We start from the raw sequence: 21,298 nt of genomic DNA, 5'->3' as shown, positions 1-21,298 counted from the left end.
GGTAGTATATAGGTGGTTTGTGTGGGTACAGGCAGTATATATAGTATAGGTAGTATATAGGTGGTGTATGTGGGTACAGGCAGTATATATGGTATAGGTAGTATATAGGTGGTGTATGTGGGTACAGGCAGTATATATGGTATAGGTAGTATATAGGTGGTGTGTGTGTGGGTACAGGCAGTATATATGGTATAGGTAGTATATAGGTGGTGTGTGTACAGACAGTATATATGGTATAGGTAGTATATAGGTGGTGTGTGTGGGTACAGTCAGTATATATGGTATAGGTAGTATATAGGTGGTGTGTGTGGGTACAGGCAGTATATATGGTATAGATAGTATATAGGTGGTGTGTGTGGGTACAGGCAGTATATATGGTATAGGTAGTATATAGGTGGTGTATGTGTGTACAGGCAGTATATATGGTGTAGGTAGTATATAGGTGGTGTGTGTGGGTACAGGCAGTATATATGGTATAAATAGTATATAGGTGGTGTGTGTGGGTACAGGCAGTATATATGGTACAGGTAGTATATAGGTGGTGTATGTGGGTACAGGTAGTATATAGGTGGTGTATGTGGGTACAGGTAGTATATAGGTGGTGTATGTGGGTACAGGTAGTATATAGGTGGTGTGTGTGGGTACAGGCAGTATATATGGTATAAATAGTATATAGGTTGTGTATGTGGGTACAGGTAGTATATAGGTGGTGTGTGTGGGTACAGGCAGTATATATGGTATAAATAGTATATAGGTGGTGTGTGTGGGTACAGGTAGTATATATGGTATAGGTAGTATATAGGTGGTGTGTGTGGGTACAGGTAGTATATATGGTATAGGTAGTATATAGGTGTTTCTCGGAGGTATGGACAACGTAGTGAACTCTGTCACATGGAATGGAGTAGCACTGATTCACTATGTGAAACTGGACTGCAGAGCTGACACTCAGTGCACTGCTGATGCTTTTCACCTCTCACCTGCACTGTCGGGTGTCAGAGATTTCACATTTTCGGCATATAATGGGCGGCAGTAGCTGTTGGGACAGAAATGAATCCACTGAACATCCTGCGCCGTGTTTTCTGCTGGTCACAGATTTCCCCGCCGTCCCTCTGATCTCCGCTGTGCTGGAATTTTAAGCAGTAAATACAACTATTAAAGAAACCAGTCAGATCATACACCTGTGTGAAAAGCCTCAGATTGAAGCTGCCACTCTAGGACCCGGACACACAGCTAAACCAAGGAGAAGCGCTCTACAGATGGCGCAGAATCTCATCTCTCTTTTCGCACAGGCGGGAGGCGGATTGTTGGCTCAAAAGGGAAATTTTATGCTTCATTTAGTTGCATTCTTAGAGTCATTCTTCTCATTTTGGCTTGGATATCATTCCTGATGTTACTTTATTAATTACATGCTTGCTGTTCCATATTTCCCTTTGAAGTTCAGACACTTTGTAGTAGATATATAGAAGAGTGACATATGGAAAGTACCGTGTGCTCCATTGAGTCCGCTCCTTCTCGCGCTCGCTGCAATAGGAAAAACACATTTTACTATTGCAGCGAGCGCAAGGTTTTAGGACTGCTATGGATTTTAAGGGGAAGCCCCTATGCCCAAAAAAAAGGCGTGGGGGTCCCCCCAAAATCCATAGCAGACCCTTTATCCGAGCACGCAGCCCCGCTGGTCAGGAAAGGGGGTGGGGACGAGTAAGCGCCCCCCTCCTCCCGAGCCATACCAGGCCGCATACCCTCAACATGGGGGGGTGCTTTGGGGAAGGGGGGCGCTTTGTGGGCCCCGCCACCCCAAGGCACCTTGTCCCCATGTTGATGTGGATAAGGGCCTCTTCCCGACAACCCTGGCCTTGGGTTGTCGGGGTCTGCGGGCAGGGGGCTTATCAGAATCCGGGAGCCCCTTCACTAAGGGGGCCCCCAGATCCCAGCCCCCCACCCTATGTGAATAAGTACGGGGTACATCGTACCCCTACCCATTCACCTGGCAGGAAAAGTGTCAATAAAAAAACACAATAGACAGGTTTTTAAAGTAATTTATTAGGCAGCTCCGGGGGTCTCTTCCGACTTCTCCGCGCTTTCCGGTTCTTCTCCCGCTCTCCGGCCTCTTCTTCCGCTCAATGGCCTCTTCTCCCGCTCTCCAGCCTCTTCTCCCGATCTCCCATTCTTCTCCCAGGTTCCTCCGATATCTTCTGCTCTTTTGCCGCTCTTTTGCTAGCGGTGGCCCGGCTTTCTCCTTCGTCGTCGTCTTCTTCTTCTTCCGATGTTGACACAACGCTCTCTCCCGCAGTAATGCTGTGGACACGGTGCTCAACGATTATATAGGCATGGGGCAGGGTCACTGGGTGATGTCACCTGGTGACCCCGCCCCTTATGACGTCACAGCCCCAGCATGCCCCAGGACTGTGACGGAGAAAACCGGGCCACCGCTAGCAAAAGAGCAGAAGATAGCGGAGGAGCCCAGGAGAAGAATCGGAGAGAGGGAGAAGAGGCCGGGGAGCGGGAGAAGAACTGGAAAGCGTGGAAAAGTCGGAAGAGACCCCTGGAGCTGCCTAATAAATTACTTTAAAAACCTGTCTAGTGTGTTTTTTTTTTATTGACACTTTTTCCCCCAGGTGAATGGGTAGGGGTACAATGTACCCTGTACTTATTCACATAGGGTGGGGGGCTGGGATCTGGGGGCCCCCTTAGTGAAGGGGTTCCCGGATTCTGATAAGCCCCCCGCCCGCAGACCCTGACAACCAAAGGCCAGGGTTGTCGGGAAGAGGCCCTTATCCACATCAACATGGGGACAAGGTGCTTTAGGGTGGGGGGCCCACAGAGCAAACCCCTTCCTCAAAGCACCCCCAATGTTGAGGGAACCAACCCCCTTTCCTGACCGGCCAGGCTGCGTGCTCGGATAAGGGTCTGGTATTGACCTTGGGGGGTCCCCCACGCCGTTTTTTCGGCATAGGGTGTTCCCTTTGAAATCCATACCAGGTGACAGGGCTCGCAAGGTGTCAATCTCGCCGATAAAAGCGTTGGGATTGACTTCCTTTTCTAGTCCCGTCGTAACTCATCACGTTCAAAATGACTTTAGTCCATGTGTGGCCAAGTCCATTCATTTGGAAGTCCGCCGTAACTCCGTCGGGAAGACCGGCGGACCTAGTCTGCCAGAAAGTCCAGTCGTGTGTACAGGGCGTGAATGAAACAAAGATCTATATAGAGGAATGAGGACCTCCTTCCTCCTGCTGGTGACCCCTCTAGTGATATAAAGATCTATATAGAGGAATCGGGACCTCCTTCCTCCTGCTGGTGACCCCTCTAGTGATATAAAGATCTATATAGAGGAATCGGGACCTCCTTCCTCCTGCTGGTGACCCCTCTAGTCATATAAAGATCTATATAGAGGAATCAGGACCTCCTTCCTCCTGCCGGTGACCCCTCTAGTGATATAAAGATCTATATAGAGGAATCAGGACCTCCTTCCTCCTGCCGGTGACCCCTCTAGTGATATAAAGATCTATATAGAGGAATCGGGACCTCCTTCCTCCTGCCGGTGACCCCTCTAGTGATATAAAGATCTATATAGAGGAATGAGGACCTCCTTCCTCCTGCTGGTGACCCCTCTAGTGATATAAAGATCTATATAGAGGAATCGGGACCTCCTTCCTCCTGCTGGTGACCCCTCTAGTGATATAAAGATCTATATAGAGGAATCGGGACCTCCTTCCTCCTGCTGGTGACCCCTCTAGTGATATAAATATCTATATAGAGGAATCGGGACCTCCTTCCTCCCTCCGGTGACCCCTCTAGTGATATAAAGATCTATATAGAGGAATCGGGACCTCCTTCCTCCTGCTGGTGACCCCTCTAGTGATCTATATAGAGGAATCAGGACCTCCTTCCTCCTGCTGGTGACCCCTCTAGTGATATAAAGATCTATATAGAGGAATCAGGACCTCCTTCCTCCTGCTGGTGACCCCTCTAGTGATATAAAGATCTATATAGAGGAATCAGGACCTCCTTCCTCCTGCTGGTGACCCCTCTAGTGATATAAAGATCCATATAGAGGAATCAGGACCTCCTTCCTCCTGCCGGTGATCCCTCTAGTGATATAAAGATCCATATAGAGGAATCAGGACCTCCTTCCTCCTGCCGGTGATCCCTCTAGTGATATAAAGATCTATATAGAGGAATCAGGACCTCCTTCCTCCTGCTGGTGACCCCTCTAGTGATATAAAGATCTATATAGAGGAATCAGGACCTCCTTCCTCCTGCTGGTGACCCCTCTAGTGATCTATATAGAGGAATCAGGACCTCCTTCCTCCTGCTGGTGATCCCTCTAGTGATATAAAGATCTATATAGAGGAATCAGGACCTCCTTCCTCCTGCTGGTGACCCCTCTAGTGATATAAAGATCTATATAGAGGAATCAGGACCTCCTTCCTCCTGCTGGTGACCCCTCTAGTGATATAAAGATCTATATAGAGGAATCAGGACCTCCTTCCTCCTGCCGGTGACCCCTCTAGTGATATAAAGATCCATATAGAGGAATCAGGACCTCCTTCCTCCTGCCGGTGATCCCTCTAGTGATATAAAGATCTATATAGAGGAATCAGGACCTCCTTCCTCCTGCCGGTGATCCCTCTAGTGATATAAAGATCTATATAAAGGAATCAGGACCTCCTTCCTCCTGCCGGTGACCCCTCTAGTGATATAAAGATCTATATAGAGGAATCGGGACCTCCTTCCTCCTGCTGGTGACCCCTCTAGTGATATAAAGATCTATATAGAGGAATCAGGACCTCCTTCTTCCTGCCGGTGACCCCTCTAGTGATATAAAGATCTATATAGAGGAATCAGGACCTCCTTCCTCCTGCCGGTGACCCCTCTAGTGATATAAAGATCTATATAGAGGAATCAGGACCTCCTTCCTCCTGCTGGTGACCCCTCTAGTGATATAAAGATCTATATAGAGGAATCGGGACCTCCTTCCTCCTGCTGGTGACCCCTCTAGTGATATAAAGATCTATATAGAGGAATCGGGACCTCCTTCCTCCTGCTGGTGACCCCTCTAGTGATATAAAGATCTATATAGCGGGATCAGGACCTCCTTCCTCCTCCTGGTGACCCCTCTAGTGATATAAAGATCTATATAGAGGAATCGGGACCTCCTTCCTCCTGCCGGTGATCCCTCTAGTGATATAAAGATCTATATAGAGGAATCAGGACCTCCTTCCTCCTGCTGGTGACCCCTCTAGTGATATAAAGATCTATATAGAGAAATCAGGACCTCCTTCCTCCTGCTGGTGACCCCTCTAGTGATATAAAGATCTATATAGAGGAATCAGGACCTCCTTCCTCCTGCTGGTGACCCCTCTAGTGATATAAAGATCTATATAGAGGAATCGGGACCTCCTTCCTCCTGCTGGTGACCCCTCTAGTGATATAAAGATCTATATAGAGGAATCAGGACCTCCTTCCTCCTGGTGACCCCTCTAGTGATATAAAGATCTATATAGAGGAATCAGGACCTCCTTCCTCCTGGTGACCCCTCTAGTGATATAAAGATCTATATAGAGAAATCAGGACCTCCTTCCTCCTGCTGGTGACCCCTCTAGTGATATAAAGATCTATATAGAGGAATCAGGACCTCCTTCCTCCTGCTGGTGACCCCTCTAGTGATATAAAGATCTATATAGAGGAATCAGGACCTCCTTCCTCCTGCCGGTGATCCCTCTAGTGATATAAAGATCTATATAGAGGAATCAGGACCTCCTTCCTCCTGCTGGTGACCCCTCTAGTGATATAAAGATCTATATAGAGGAATCAGGACCTCCTTCCTCCTGCTGGTGACCCCTCTAGTGATATAAAGATCTATATAGAGGAATCAGGACCTCCTTCCCCCTGCTGGTGACCCCTCTAGTGATATAAAGATCTATATAGAGGAATCAGGACCTCCTTCCTCCTGCCGGTGACCCCTCTAGTGATATAAAGATCTATATAGAGGAATCAGGACCTCCTTCCTCCTGCTGGTGACCCCTCTAGTGATATAAAGATCTATATAGAGGAATCGGGACCTCCTTCCTCCTGCTGGTGACCCCTCTAGTGATATAAAGATCTATATAGAGGAATCGGGACCTCCTTCCTCCTGCTGGTGACCCCTCTAGTGATATAAAGATCTATATAGCGGGATCAGGACCTCCTTCCTCCTCCTGGTGACCCCTCTAGTGATATAAAGATCTATATAGAGGAATCGGGACCTCCTTCCTCCTGCCGGTGATCCCTCTAGTGATATAAAGATCTATATAGAGGAATCAGGACCTCCTTCCTCCTGCTGGTGACCCCTCTAGTGATATAAAGATCTATATAGAGAAATCAGGACCTCCTTCCTCCTGCTGGTGACCCCTCTAGTGATATAAAGATCTATATAGAGGAATCAGGACCTCCTTCCTCCTGCTGGTGACCCCTCTAGTGATATAAAGATCTATATAGAGGAATCGGGACCTCCTTCCTCCTGCTGGTGACCCCTCTAGTGATATAAAGATCTATATAGAGGAATCAGGACCTCCTTCCTCCTGGTGACCCCTCTAGTGATATAAAGATCTATATAGAGGAATCAGGACCTCCTTCCTCCTGGTGACCCCTCTAGTGATATAAAGATCTATATAGAGAAATCAGGACCTCCTTCCTCCTGCTGGTGACCCCTCTAGTGATATAAAGATCTATATAGAGGAATCAGGACCTCCTTCCTCCTGCTGGTGACCCCTCTAGTGATATAAAGATCTATATAGAGGAATCAGGACCTCCTTCCTCCTGCCGGTGATCCCTCTAGTGATATAAAGATCTATATAGAGGAATCAGGACCTCCTTCCTCCTGCTGGTGACCCCTCTAGTGATATAAAGATCTATATAGAGGAATCAGGACCTCCTTCCTCCTGCTGGTGACCCCTCTAGTGATATAAAGATCTATATAGAGGAATCAGGACCTCCTTCCCCCTGCTGGTGACCCCTCTAGTGATATAAAGATCTATATAGAGGAATCAGGACCTCCTTCCTCCTGGTGACCCCTCTAGTGATATAAAGATCTATATAGAGGAATCAGGACCTCCTTCCTCCTGCTGGTGACCCCTCTAGTGATATAAAGATCTATATAGAGGAATCAGGACCTCCTTCCTCCTGCTGGTGACCCCTCTAGTGATATAAAGATCTATATAGAGGAATCAGGACCTCCTTCCTCCTGCCGGTGACCCCTCTAGTGATATAAAGATCTATATAGAGGAATCGGGACCTCCTTCCTCCTGCTGGTGACCCCTCTAGTGATATAAAGATCTATATAGAGGAATCAGGACCTCCTTCCTCCTGCCGGTGACCCCTCTAGTGATATAAAGATCTATATAGAGGAATCAGGACCTCCTTTCTCCTGCTGGTGACCCCTCTAGTGATATAAAGATCTATATAGAGGAATCAGGACCTCCTTCCTCCTGCCGGTGATCCCTCTAGTGATATAAAGATCCATATAGAGGAATCAGGACCTCCTTCCTCCTGCCGGTGATCCCTCTAGTGATATAAAGATCTATATAGAGGAATCAGGACCTCCTTCCTCCTGCTGGTGACCCCTCTAGTGATATAAAGATCTATATAGAGGAATCAGGACCTCCTTCCTCCTGCTGGTGACCCCTCTAGTGATATAAAGATCTATATAGAGGAATCGGGACCTCCTTCCTCCTGCTGGTGACCCCTCTAGTGATATAAAGATCTATATAGAGTAATCAGGACCTCCTTCCTCCTGCCGGTGACCCCTCTAGTGATATAAAGATCTATATAGAGGAATCAGGACCTCCTTCCTCCTGCTGGTGACCCCTCTAGTGATATAAAGATCTATATAGAGGAATCAGGACCTCCTTTCTCCTGCTGGTGACCCCTCTAGTGATATAAAGATCTATATAGAGGAATCAGGACCTCCTTCCTCCTGCTGGTGGTCCCTCTAGTGATATAAAGATCTATATAGAGGAATCAGGACCTCCTTCCTCCTGCTGGTGGTCCCTCTAGTGATAGCCAAAGTAATCGTCTCTGTTCTGAATGATCACCATTTACAACCCCACTCTGGTATCTGTTCCTTTAGGCAACTGCATATCCACTGAGCCACCCAAGAGTTAAGTCCTCACTTGTGCAATTAGATTTTTATGTGATAATATTCTAATTCTGTGGAACTGTATCAAAGGCTTTGCTGTATTAGAGATATGCTATGTCCACAGTGCCACCGTGACCACAACATTGGTGATATAGTCTAAAAAATCAATGAGATTCATATGACCTGATCTGCCCTCAGTAAGCCGTTCTGCTTTCATTCAGCAAGTGTGTTATTTTATATTTGGTGATCGATCATTCATTTTACCTCCACAGATGTTAAACTCGCACTGGCCTGGAGTCCCAGCGTCTACCTTACTCCCCTTTTTGTAGATAGCTACAATATAAGCTATCAGCCAGTCATGGGGGATTTCCCCCATTATATGAAATCGATTGATTAATAAGATCAGTGCACAGTCCAACAACTATGTATCAAGGTTCTGTTAGAACTCTGGAATGATCCATCAGGAGCCGAGCCGGTTCCTCTGCCACCTCTGTCACAATCCTAAAATCCACATTTAGTTTATTATATTTTGTGTCAAATAGAATTGTCATTCTTAGGTCAAATGTGTTCCTTTCCTGAGTAGTTTTGAAGTTCACTTTGAGAACTAAAACTTTCATATCTTGCATAGTGTGGTTTGGGTTTGAAAAGTGATGTCTCACAGGTGTGCAAATATCCTCTTCCTATTGCTCGCTAGTGTTGTATCTGTTGTAGTGTTGTATCGGTTGTAGTGTTGTATCGGTTGTAGTGTTGTATCGGTTGTAGTGTTGTATCTGTTGTAGTGTTGTATCGGTTGTAGTGTTGTATCGGTTGTAGTGTTGTATCGGTTGTAGTGTTGTATCTGTTGTATCGGTTGTCATGTTGTATCAGTTGTAGTGTTGTATCGGTTGTAGTGTTGTATCTGTTGTCATGTTGTATCGGTTGTAGTGTTGTATCGGTTGTAGTGTTGTATTGGTTGTAGTGTTGTATCTGTTGTAGTGTTGTATCGGTTGTAGTGTTGTATCTGTTGTCATGTTGTATCGGTTGTCATGTTGTATCGGTTGTAGTGTTGTATCTGTTGTAGTGTTGTATCGGTTGTAGTGTTTTTTGGTGTCATGTTGTATCGGTTGTAGTGTTGTATCGGTTGTAGTGTTGTAGATTTGTATCAGTTGTATCGGTTGTAGTGTTGTATCAGTTGTAGTGTTGTATCAGTTGTAGTGTTGTATCGGTTGTAGTGTTGTATCTGTTGTCATGTTTTATCAGTTGTAGTGTTGTATCTGTTGTCATGTTTTAGCAGTTGTAGTATTGTATCGGTTGTAGTGTTGTATCTGTTGTAGTGTTGTAGATTTGTATCAGTTGTATCGTTTGTAGTGTTGTATCTGTTGTAGTGTTGTAGATTTGTATAAGTTGTATCAGTTGTAGTGTTGTATCTGTTGTAGTGTTGCATTTGTGTGAATTCATCATTGTTTGTAATTTTTGTCCCTTTTCACCAACATAAGATCCTTTGCTGCATTTTTAGTGTAGCCCCATTGTCCCCCCACAGGGGCTTCGGTGTCCATTTAGTCTTTGGCTGGACAGTATTTAGCTCAGACTGATTGTATAGTTTTTCAGCTGGTTTTTCCCTAAGCTTGTAATTTCTCACTGTGGCCAGTATGTGTCACTGCTATCAATGGTCATAGTATGAGATTTCACAAACAAAACTACGTTACAAATATTTACATTTTCCTTCAGCCAATGCAGTGGGAGGTTTATGCCACTGGTGCATGCTAGGGGAGGATATAAATATGTGGGACAGGCTCGCTCTCTCCCCCTGGGCTGAGGCCTGGGGAGGTGCTGTTGGATGATGCATTAACCTGATTTGGGGAGTAACATGTGATGAAGAGGTCCTGAAGATGTCCTGCTTTGTCTGGAGGAAGCTGTGCCAAGGAGGAGACCCAGAAGAGGTCCCTTGCTGGAGAGAGCCAGGAGGAAGGGCCCGGGGACTTCTTTGGAGGATGCACTGAAATTTGGGAACGTGTTACTGTGTTCCCGGGTCAGCTTAAAGGTTCTGACACTGTGAAGCTGGACAGGTGATCTGGAGCTGCACTTTATACACCCCAATGTTTATGACATAATCCTGACTGCTGCACTTTATACACTGTGCTGCTCATTACATACTTATGACTGTTGCTCTCTGTAAGCTGTGCTGTACTTTATACACTCCTATAAAAATTAAAAGTGTTCATTGCCTTAACAGTTGCTGGTTGCTAAGTAGTTTACAACAGTTTTTTATTTAAAGTGGTTCTAAAGGCAGGCAGTATACATCCCCCCCCCACCCCATAGCCCCCTCATAATATTTACCCAAGACCGATGGTGATCCAGCGATGTGTATGAGAGCGGCTGCTCTCCCGGGTCTCTGCCTCCTTATTACTATTATATTCTGTGTAAAGGAAGATTTCCATCCTGTAGTGATGATCCTTTGTTCCGAGGTTTATGTGTGTCTGTTGGATTGGCCATTTGCAGCTCAGTACTTACAGAGTATATTGTGGGTACAAGGACTGTGGGAAATGTATGCTGGGTGTACAGCGAGGAGAAGGTGCAGACTTACTTTAATTACCCCCCCCCCCCCTTGTTTTTTGGTGCAGCACCCCGCATATCTGCCCCGCCCCCGCATCTCCCTCTTTTAGATCAGAATGACAAGCAGTATTTTTAGGAGAACTTAGTAATAATTGGCCCTTTATTTCAGGTTCCCTTTATCTGATTTTTGTTGCTAAGCAACCCTTGTGTCAGTTTATTGGACGGAGGTTCAAGGCATAAAATTCATTGTGCATCTGTAACAGCGCCATCTATCAGACATTGTTGGTATGGCAGATCCGGGTTTGGATGGGGTGAGACTTTCTTCCTGATACAATGTAACATTTCTGGGTGTTTATTCTGCTGCCCTCACCATGACAGAATCTTACCCCCGGGGGGGGGGGGTACTAAGAGTGTATTGGCTGTTCAGTGTGCTGTGTTCCAATCATGAGCTTTGTTAAAAATGTCCCTGGCACTCGATTGGGTAGAGTCAGCGCAGCTTCACCGTATATCATCTTCACATAGTGACCAGACTCTACTCCTTCAGTGTATGATTAATGATCCGAGTGTCTTCTCCCCGCAGGTAGGGGGCGCTCACCTGCTGTGTGACCTGCTGGGGGTGATGCAGAGAGCTCAGGAGACGTGCGCGGAGTCCCTGGCAAACCACAGCCTGTCTGCGGGGGTCTGGCGGCTGGAGGAGGGTGAGTGACGTCTTCTTCTGGATACACAGAATGATCAGCCTGCAGTCCATACATGGGGCAGATGGGTATCTATGCTGGTGATGGAGCACACAATGTGCTGGGGGTGGGGGTGGGGGGGGGGGGTCAGAGTCTGTTTATTCACACACAGTTTCTGTTCCGAAGTTCCATCAGAACAATGTGCAATCAATGATCAATACACAGTGTGGGCATGTAGAGGCAGAGGCCGTGACGTCGGAACGATGGGAGGTCATTGATCGGCTTGTCATTGTGTTTCAGGATGTGCCGGAATGTGGGACAATATCAGCTGCTGGCCTCCGACCCCCATGGGGCAAACCGCCACCATCCCCTGCCCAGAGATCCTACAGATCATCACCGGCATCCAAGGTGAGCCCACAGATCACACCCTCCAGGAGGTAGAAAACACTCTGCTACTGACCCTAACCAAATATACCCACCACCGGGGCTATCATACCTCCAATATGACCCTCCAGGAGGTAGAAAACACTCTGCTACTGGCATCTAACTAAATATACCCACCACCGGGGTATCATACCTCCAATATGACCCTCCATAAGGTAGAAAATGATCTGCTACTGACCCTAACCAAATATACCCACCACCAGGGGTATCATACCTCCAATATGACCCTCCAGGAGGTAGAAAACACTCTGCTACTGGCCTCTAACCAATTATACCCACCATCGGGGCTATCATGCCCCCAATATGACCCTCCATAAGGTAGAAAACACTCTGCTACTGACTCTAACCAAATATACCCACCATTGGGGTATCATACCTCCAATATGACCCTCCAGGAGGTAGAAAACACTCTGATACTGACCCTAACCAAATATACCCACCATTGGGGTATCATACCTCCAATATGACCCTCCATAACAGAAAATTATCTGCTACTGGCCTCTAACCAAATATACCCTCCACTGGGGTATCATACCTCCAATAGGACCCTCGATAGGGTAGAAAATGATCTGCTACTGCCCTCTAACCAAATATACCCACCACCGGAGGTATCATACCTCCAATATGACCCTCCATAGGGTAGAAAATTAACTGCTACTGGCCTCTAACCAAATATACCCTCCACTGGGGTATCATACCTCCAATAGGACCCTCTATAGGGTAGAAAATGATCTGCTACTGGCCTCTAACCAAATATACCCACCACCGGGGTATCATACGTGCAATATGACCCTCCATAAGGTAGAAAATTATTTGCTCCTGGCCTCCTCTCTAACTAGTTATACCCTCCACTGGGGTATCATACCTCCAACATGACCCTCCATAAAGTAGAAAGTACTCTGCTCCTGACCTCTTCTCTAACCAGTTATACCCACCATCGGGATATTATACCTCCAGCATGATCCTCCATAAGATAGAAAATACTTCTGGCCTGCTTTACCTTTCTGATTACACTCACCCCGAGATCTCACCTCCAATATGACCCACCGTATAAGCAGGGGATAGATTAACATAGGAACTAGTGGAGCTGCAGCTCCTGACCCCTACCATAAAATAGGCCCAGCAGGGACAGACTGACCATTTGGGGACTGCCAAAGGGCTCAGGGCCAGTAGGGACCCCATGAGAGGCTCCTGGAACCTCTTGAACTGGGCGGATGATAGTTGGGGATGATAGGTGCAGCGGGGGTAGAGGGGGAGGCAATTACAATTACCAGCATCCTCTATGGCTCTTCATGAAGCAACCGAAAGCCGCGTCTTCTCCTCTCCCTCTAGACCTTCATCTGCTTCATGAAAAGCCTCTCCTCACCTGCCGTCTGCTGCATACAGGGGATGTGTCAGGATGGAGAGTGGGGGAAGGGACCAGTAAATATGTCTTCCCTTTCTGAATGGGCAGAGTCAGTGATCCGCACCGATCACTCACTGTGTTCCTTCATAACTGAAGCATAGTAAACTGTGTTTATGAATAAATAGGAGCCTTTGTCACCTGCAGTCCAGCTGAAGCTACAGAGAAAGGAACAGTTTAGACCCCCTTATAGCTCCCCAAAGCCCCCAAAAGGGTTGTTAAAAAAAACGTTTGTGTTTTCATCTTATTTATTTCCATAAAAAGGCTCATCAAAATCCCGAGCACCAGACCCATGATGCTCTAAAAGACCATAAGGGAGAAACTCTTAGCTCCTCTCCATTCCTCCATCTCTCCACCTCTTTAGGCCCTCAGGCTGGTCCCAGCAGTGATGATAGATCTCGCTCTCCATCCAGCTTCATTATCAGCCAGGAATTGTGCATTTTCTGCTTTCAAGCTTAGAGAATTGAGGAGGTGATAAGATGGCGGTCCGTTGGCCACGGCTTGGAATTTGCCAACTCAGATCTGCTGGAATGATCTCAGTTTGGAGCTGTGAAGGACGGAAGATGAAGATATAAATCACCCCGGAGTTCTGCACACGCCTCACACATGTGACTTCTCTATCTCTGTAGGATCTGTGAACCGAAATTGTACGGAGAAAGGATGGTCACCGGCTTTTCCACCGATGGACATAGCCTGCGAGTACAACGTCAACGACACGGAGCCTGAGGATGTGGTAAGACCTCATTATTACACTATGAATGCCATGTACCTACAAAAGGGATTGTGAGAATGTAACCCCCTCCCCCCTCCCCCACCGGCCTGTGTTTTATAGCAGGAGTATTACATGCACCTGAAGACCCTGTACACGGTGGGATACAGCATGTCTCTGGCTTCCCTGTCCATGGCACTCATCATTCTGCTATCATTCCGGTGAGTGGAGAAGAGACCTCTATACTGACACAAGATGATACATTCATCATCCCACAACAGAGAATGAGATTAGATGACACCACCCAACCCATCACACCAACCAATGACACCACCCAACCCATCACACCAACCAATGACACCACCCAACCCATCACACCAACCAATGACACCACCCAACCCATCACACCAACCAATGACACCACCCAACCCATCACACCAACCAATGACACCACCCAACCCATCACACCAACCAATGACACCACCCAACCCATCACACCAACCAATGACACCACCCAACCCATCACACCAACCAATGACACCACCCAACCCAACCCATCACACCAACCAATGACACCACCCAACCCAACCCATCACACCAACCAATGACACCACCCAACCCATCACACCAACCAACGACACCACCCAACCCATCACAACAACCAATGACACCACCCAACCCATCACACCAACCAATGACACCACCCAACCCATCACACCAACCAATGACACCACCCAACCCATCACACCAACCAATGACACCACCCAACCCATCACACCAACCAATGACACCACCCAACCCAACCCAACCCATCACACCAACCAATGACACCACCCAACCCATCACACCAACCAATGACACCACCCAACCCATCACACCAACCAATGACACCACTCAACCCATCACACCAACCAATGACACCACCCAACCCATCACACCAACCAATGACACCACCCAACCCAACCCATCACACCAACCAATGACACCACCCAACCCAACCCATCACACCAACCAATGACACCACCCAACCCAACCCATCACACCAACCAATGACACTACCCAACCCAACCCATCACACTAACCAATGACACCACCCAACCCAACCCATCACACCAACCAATGACACCACCCAACCCAACCCATCACACCAACCAATGACACCACCCAACCCAACCCATCACACCAACCAATGACACCACCCAACCCAACCCATCACACCAACCAATGACACCACCCAACCCATCACACCAACCAACGACACCACCCAACCCATCACAACAACCAATGACACCACCCAACCCATCACACCAACCAATGACACCACCCAACCCATCACACCAACCAATGACACCACCCAACCCATCACACCAACCAATGACACCACCCAACCCATCACACCAACCAATGACACCACCCAACCCAACCCAACCCATCACACCAACCAATGACACCACCCAACCCATCACACCAACCAATGACACCACCCAACCCATCACACCAACCAATGACACCACTCAACCCATCACACCAACCAATGACACCACCCAACCCATCACACCAACCAATGACACCACCCAACCCAACCCATCACACCAACCAATGACACCACCCAACCCAACCCATCACACCAACCAATGACACCACCCAACCCAACCCATCACACCAACCAATGACACCACCCAACCCAACCCATCACACTAACCAATGACACCACCCAACCCAACCCCTCACACCAACCAATGACACCACCCAACCCAACCCATCACACCAACCAATGACACCACCCAACCCAACCCATCACACCAACCAATGACACCACCCAACCCAACCCATCACACTAACCAATGACACCACCCAACCCAACCCATCACACTAACCAATGACACCACCCAACCCAACCCATCACACCAACCAATGACACTACCCAACCCATCACACCAACCAATGACACCACCCAACCCAACCCATCACACCAACCAATGACACCACCCAACCCAACCCATCACACTAACCAATGACACCACCCAGCCCATCACACCAACCAATGACACCACCCAACCCAACCCATCACACTAACCAATGACACCACCCAACCCAACCCATCACACTAACCAATGACACCACCCAACCCAACCCATCACACTAACCAATGACACCACCCAACCCATCACACCAACCAATGACACCACCCAACCCATCACACCAACCAATGACACCACCCAACCCAACCCATCACACCAACCAATGACACCACCCAACCCAACCCATCACACCAACCAATGACACCACCCAACCCAACCCATCACACCAACCAATGACACCACCCAACCCAACCCATCACACTAACCAATGACACCACCCAACCCAACCCATCACACCAACCAATGACACCACCCAACCCAACCCATCACACCAACCAATGACACCACCCAACCCAACCCATCACACTAACCAATGACACCACCCAACCCAACCCCTCACACCAACCAATGACACCACCCAACCCAACCCCTCACACCAACCAATGACACCACCCAACCCAACCCATCACACCAACCAATGACACCACCCAACCCAACCCATCACACTAACCAATGACACCACCCAGCCCATCACACCAACCAATGACACCACCCAACCCAACCCATCACACTAACCAATGACACCACCCAACCCAACCCATCACACTAACCAATGACACCACCCAACCCAACCCATCACACTAACCAATGACACCACCCAACCCATCACACCAACCAATGACACCACCCAACCCATCACACCAACCAATGACACCACCCAACCCAACCTATCACACCAACCAATGACACCACCCAACCCAACCCATCACACCAACCAATGACACCACCCAACCCAACCCATCACACCAACCAATGACACCACCCAACCCAACCCATCACACTAACCAATGACACCACCCAACCCAACCCATCACACCAACCAATGACACCACCCAACCCATCACACCAACCAATGACACCACCCAACCCAACCCATCACACCAACCAATGACACCACCCAACCCAACCCATCACACCAACCAATGACACCACCCAACCCAACTCATCACACCAACCAATGACACCACCCAACCCAACTCATCACACCAACCAATGACACCACCCAACCCAACCCATCACACCAACCAATGACACCACCCAACCCATCACACCAACCAATGACACCACCCAACCCATCACACCAACCAATGACACCACCCAACCCATCACACCAACCAATGACACCACCCAACCCAACCCATCACACCAACCAATGACACCACCCAACCCATCACACCAACCAATGACACCACCCAACCCAACCCATCACACTAACCAATGACACCACCCAACCCATCACACTAACCAATGACACCACACAACCCAACCCATCACACCAATCAATGACACCACCCAACCCAACCCATCACACCAATCAATGACACCACCCAACCCAACCCATCACACCAGTCAATGACACCACCCAACCCATCATACCAACCAATGACACCACCCAACCCATCACACCAACCAATGACACCACCCAGTCCAACCCATCATACCAACCAATGACACCACCCAACCCATCACACCAACCAATGACACCACTCAACCCAACCCATCACACTAACCAATGACACCACCCAATCCATCACACCAACCAATGACACCACCCAATCCAACCCATCATACTAACCAATGACACCACCCAACCCATCACACTAACCAATGACACCACTCAACCCAACCCATCACACTAACCAATGACACCACCCAACCCATCACACTAACCAATGACACCACCCAACCCATCACACCAACCAATGACACCACCCAACCCATCACACTAACCAATGACACCACCCAACCCAACCCATCACACCAACCAAGGACACCACACAACCCAAACATCACACCAACCAATGACACCACCCAACCCAACCCATCACACCAACCAATGACACCACCCAACCCATCACACCAACCAATGACACCACCCAACCCATCACACCAACCAATGACACCACCCAACCCATCACACCAACCAATGACACCACCCAACCCATCACACCAACCAATGACACCACCCAACCCAACCCATCACACTAACCAATGACACCACCCAACCCAACCCACCACACTAACCAATGACACCACACAACCCAACCCATCACACCAGCCAATGACACCACCCAACCCAACCCATCACACCAATCAATGACACCACCCAACCCAACCCATCACACCAACCAATGACACCACCCAACCCAACCCATCACATCCACCAATGACACCAGACAACCCACCCAACACACCAACCAATGACACTACCCAACCCATCACACCAATCAATGACACCACCCAACCCAACCCATCACACTAATCAATGACACCACCCAACCGAACCTATCACACCAACCAATGACACCACCCAACCCAACCCAACCCATCACACCAACCAATGACACCACCCAACCCATCATACCAACCAATGACACCACCCAACCCATCACACCAACCAATGACACCACCCAACCCAACCCATCACACTAACCAATGACACCACCCAACCCATCACACCAATCAATGACATCATACAACCCAACCCATCACACCAACCAATGACACCACACAACCCAACCCATCACACCAACCAATGACACCACACAACCCAACCCATCACACCAACCAATGACACCACCCAACCCAACCCATCACACCAACCAATGACACTACCAAAACCAGCCCATCTTACCAACCAATGACACTACAACCCAACCCATCACACCAACCAATGACACCACCCAACCCAGCCCAACACATCACACCAACCAATGACACCACCCAACCCAGCCCAACACATCACACCAACCAATGACACCACCCAACCCAGCCCAACACATCACACCAACCAATGACACCACCCAACCCAGTCCAACCCATCACACCAACCAATGACACCACCCAACCCAGCCCAACACATCACACCAACCAATGACACCACCCAACCCAGCCCAACACATCACACCAACCAATGACACCACCCAACCCAACCCATCACACCAACCAATGACACTACCAAAACCAGCCCATCTTACCAACCAATGACACTACAACCCAACCCATCACACCAACCAATGACACCACCCAACCCAGCCCAACACATCACACCAACCAATGACACCACCCAACCCAGCCCAACACATCACACCAACCAATGACACCACCCAACCCAGCCCAACACATCACACCAACCAATGACACCACCCAACCCAGTCCAACCCATCACACCAACCAATGACACCACCCAACCCAGCCCAACACATCACACCAACCAATGACACCACCCAACCCAGTCCAACCCATCACACCAACCAATGACACCACCCAACCCAACCCTTAACACCACAGAAACTAATGGTGTCACTCAACCCATCACACCAACCAATGACACTACCCAACCCAACACATCACACCAACCAATGACACTACCCAACTCAACCCATCACACCAACCAGTGACACCACACAACCCAACCCATCACACTAACCAATGACACCACCCAACCCAACTCATCACACTAACCAATGACACCACACAACCCACCCAACACACTAACCAATGACACCACCCAACCCAATCCATCACACCAACAAATGACACCACCCAACCCAACCCATCACACCAACCAATGACACCACCCAACCCAACCCATCACACCAACCAATGACACCACCCAACCCAACCCATCACATCCACCAATGACACCAGACAACCCACCCAACACACCAACCAATGACACTACCCAACCCATCACACCAACCAATGGCACCACCCAACCCAACACATCACACTAACCAATGACACCACCCAACCCAACCTATCACACCAACCAATGGCACCACCCAACCCATCACACCAACCAATGACACCACCCAACCCAACCCATCACACTAACCAATGACACCACCCAACCCATCACACCAATCAATGACATCATACAACCCAACCCATCACACCAACCAATGACACCACACAACCCAACCCATCACACCAACCAATGACACCACACAACCCAACCCATCACACCAACCAATGACACCACACAACCCAACCCATCACACCAACCAATGACACTACCAAAACCAGCCCATCTTACCAACCAATGACACTACAACCCAACCCATCACACCAACCAATGACACCACCCAACCCAGCCCAACACATCACACCAACCAATGACACCACCCAACCCAGCCCAACACATCACACCAACCAATGACACCACCCAACCCAGCCCAACACATCACACCAACCAATGACACCACCCAACCCAGTCCAACCCATCACACCAACCAATGACACCACCCAACCCAACCCTTAACACCACAGAAACTAATGGTGTCACTCAACCCATCACACCAACCAATGACACTACCCAACCCAACACATCACACCAACCAATGACACTACCCAACTCAACCCATCACACCAACCAGTGACACCACACAACCCAACCCATCACACTAACCAATGACACCACCCAACCCAACTCATCACACTAACCAATGACACCACACAACCCACCCAACACACTAACCAATGACACCACCCAACCCAATCCATCACACCAACAAATGACACCACCCAACCCAACCCATCACACCAACCAATGACACCACCCAACCCAACCCATCACACCAACCAATGACACCACCCAACCCATCACACCAACCAATGACACCACCCAACCCATCACACCAACCAATGACACCACCCAACCCAACCCATCACATCCACCAATGACACCAGACAACCCACCCAACACACCAACCAATGACACTACCCAACCCATCACACCAACCAATGGCACCACCCAACCCAACCCATCACACTAACCAATGACACCACCCAACCCAACCTATCACACCAACCAATGGCACCACCCAACCCAACTCAACTCATCACACCACACACTGTACCAATACTGAACATCGCCCCACCAAACATGACACCTGTGCTCTCTTATCTCTCGGAGGTCAGGAGGCTGCGCTGTACCCGAAATTACATCCACATGCACCTCTTTATCTCCTTCATACTACGAGCCATATCCGTCTTCATCAGGGATGCCGTTCTCTTCTCTGTAGATGACATCGACCACTGCAGTGTCTACCTGGTAAGAGAACAACTTGACATCCACAAGTAACCTATATCAAGGTCTAGAGAGACCTATCCTGAAAGTTACGAGCAGCTTAGACCAAGGCCTATGGTCACAGATGAACTAGATTGATGTCTATGGCCGTACACCATGGTCATTCATGTTTGTAGTCAAGAGCAGCCGAGAATGATCTCTAACTTGTCCAATTGCTGGAACTACAAGCAACCTACATTGCTTTGAAA

At 48.6% G+C, this 21,298-nt stretch overlaps 1 protein-coding gene across 1 annotated transcript in view; it reads left to right on the top strand.

The window, feature by feature from the left end:
• Positions 1-21,298, top strand: part of SCTR (secretin receptor) — a 66,725-nt gene that overhangs the window by 6,065 nt on the left and 39,362 nt on the right. The window contains exons 2-6 of the mRNA XM_077493992.1: positions 11,229-11,346; positions 11,623-11,730; positions 13,798-13,901; positions 14,001-14,098; positions 20,942-21,074. Coding sequence (XP_077350118.1) covers positions 11,229-11,346; positions 11,623-11,730; positions 13,798-13,901; positions 14,001-14,098; positions 20,942-21,074 — 561 coding nt within the window. The remainder of the gene's footprint in view (positions 1-11,228; positions 11,347-11,622; positions 11,731-13,797; positions 13,902-14,000; positions 14,099-20,941; positions 21,075-21,298) is intronic.

This window comes from Lithobates pipiens, unplaced genomic scaffold (genome assembly GCF_037356315.1).
Source record: "Lithobates pipiens isolate NorthernLeopardFrog02 unplaced genomic scaffold, aLitPip1_a1.2 Scaffold_196, whole genome shotgun sequence".
In the NCBI taxonomy this organism is placed as follows: Eukaryota; Metazoa; Chordata; class Amphibia; order Anura; family Ranidae; genus Lithobates; species Lithobates pipiens.
This window is presented reverse-complemented; position numbering and strand designations above follow the sequence as displayed.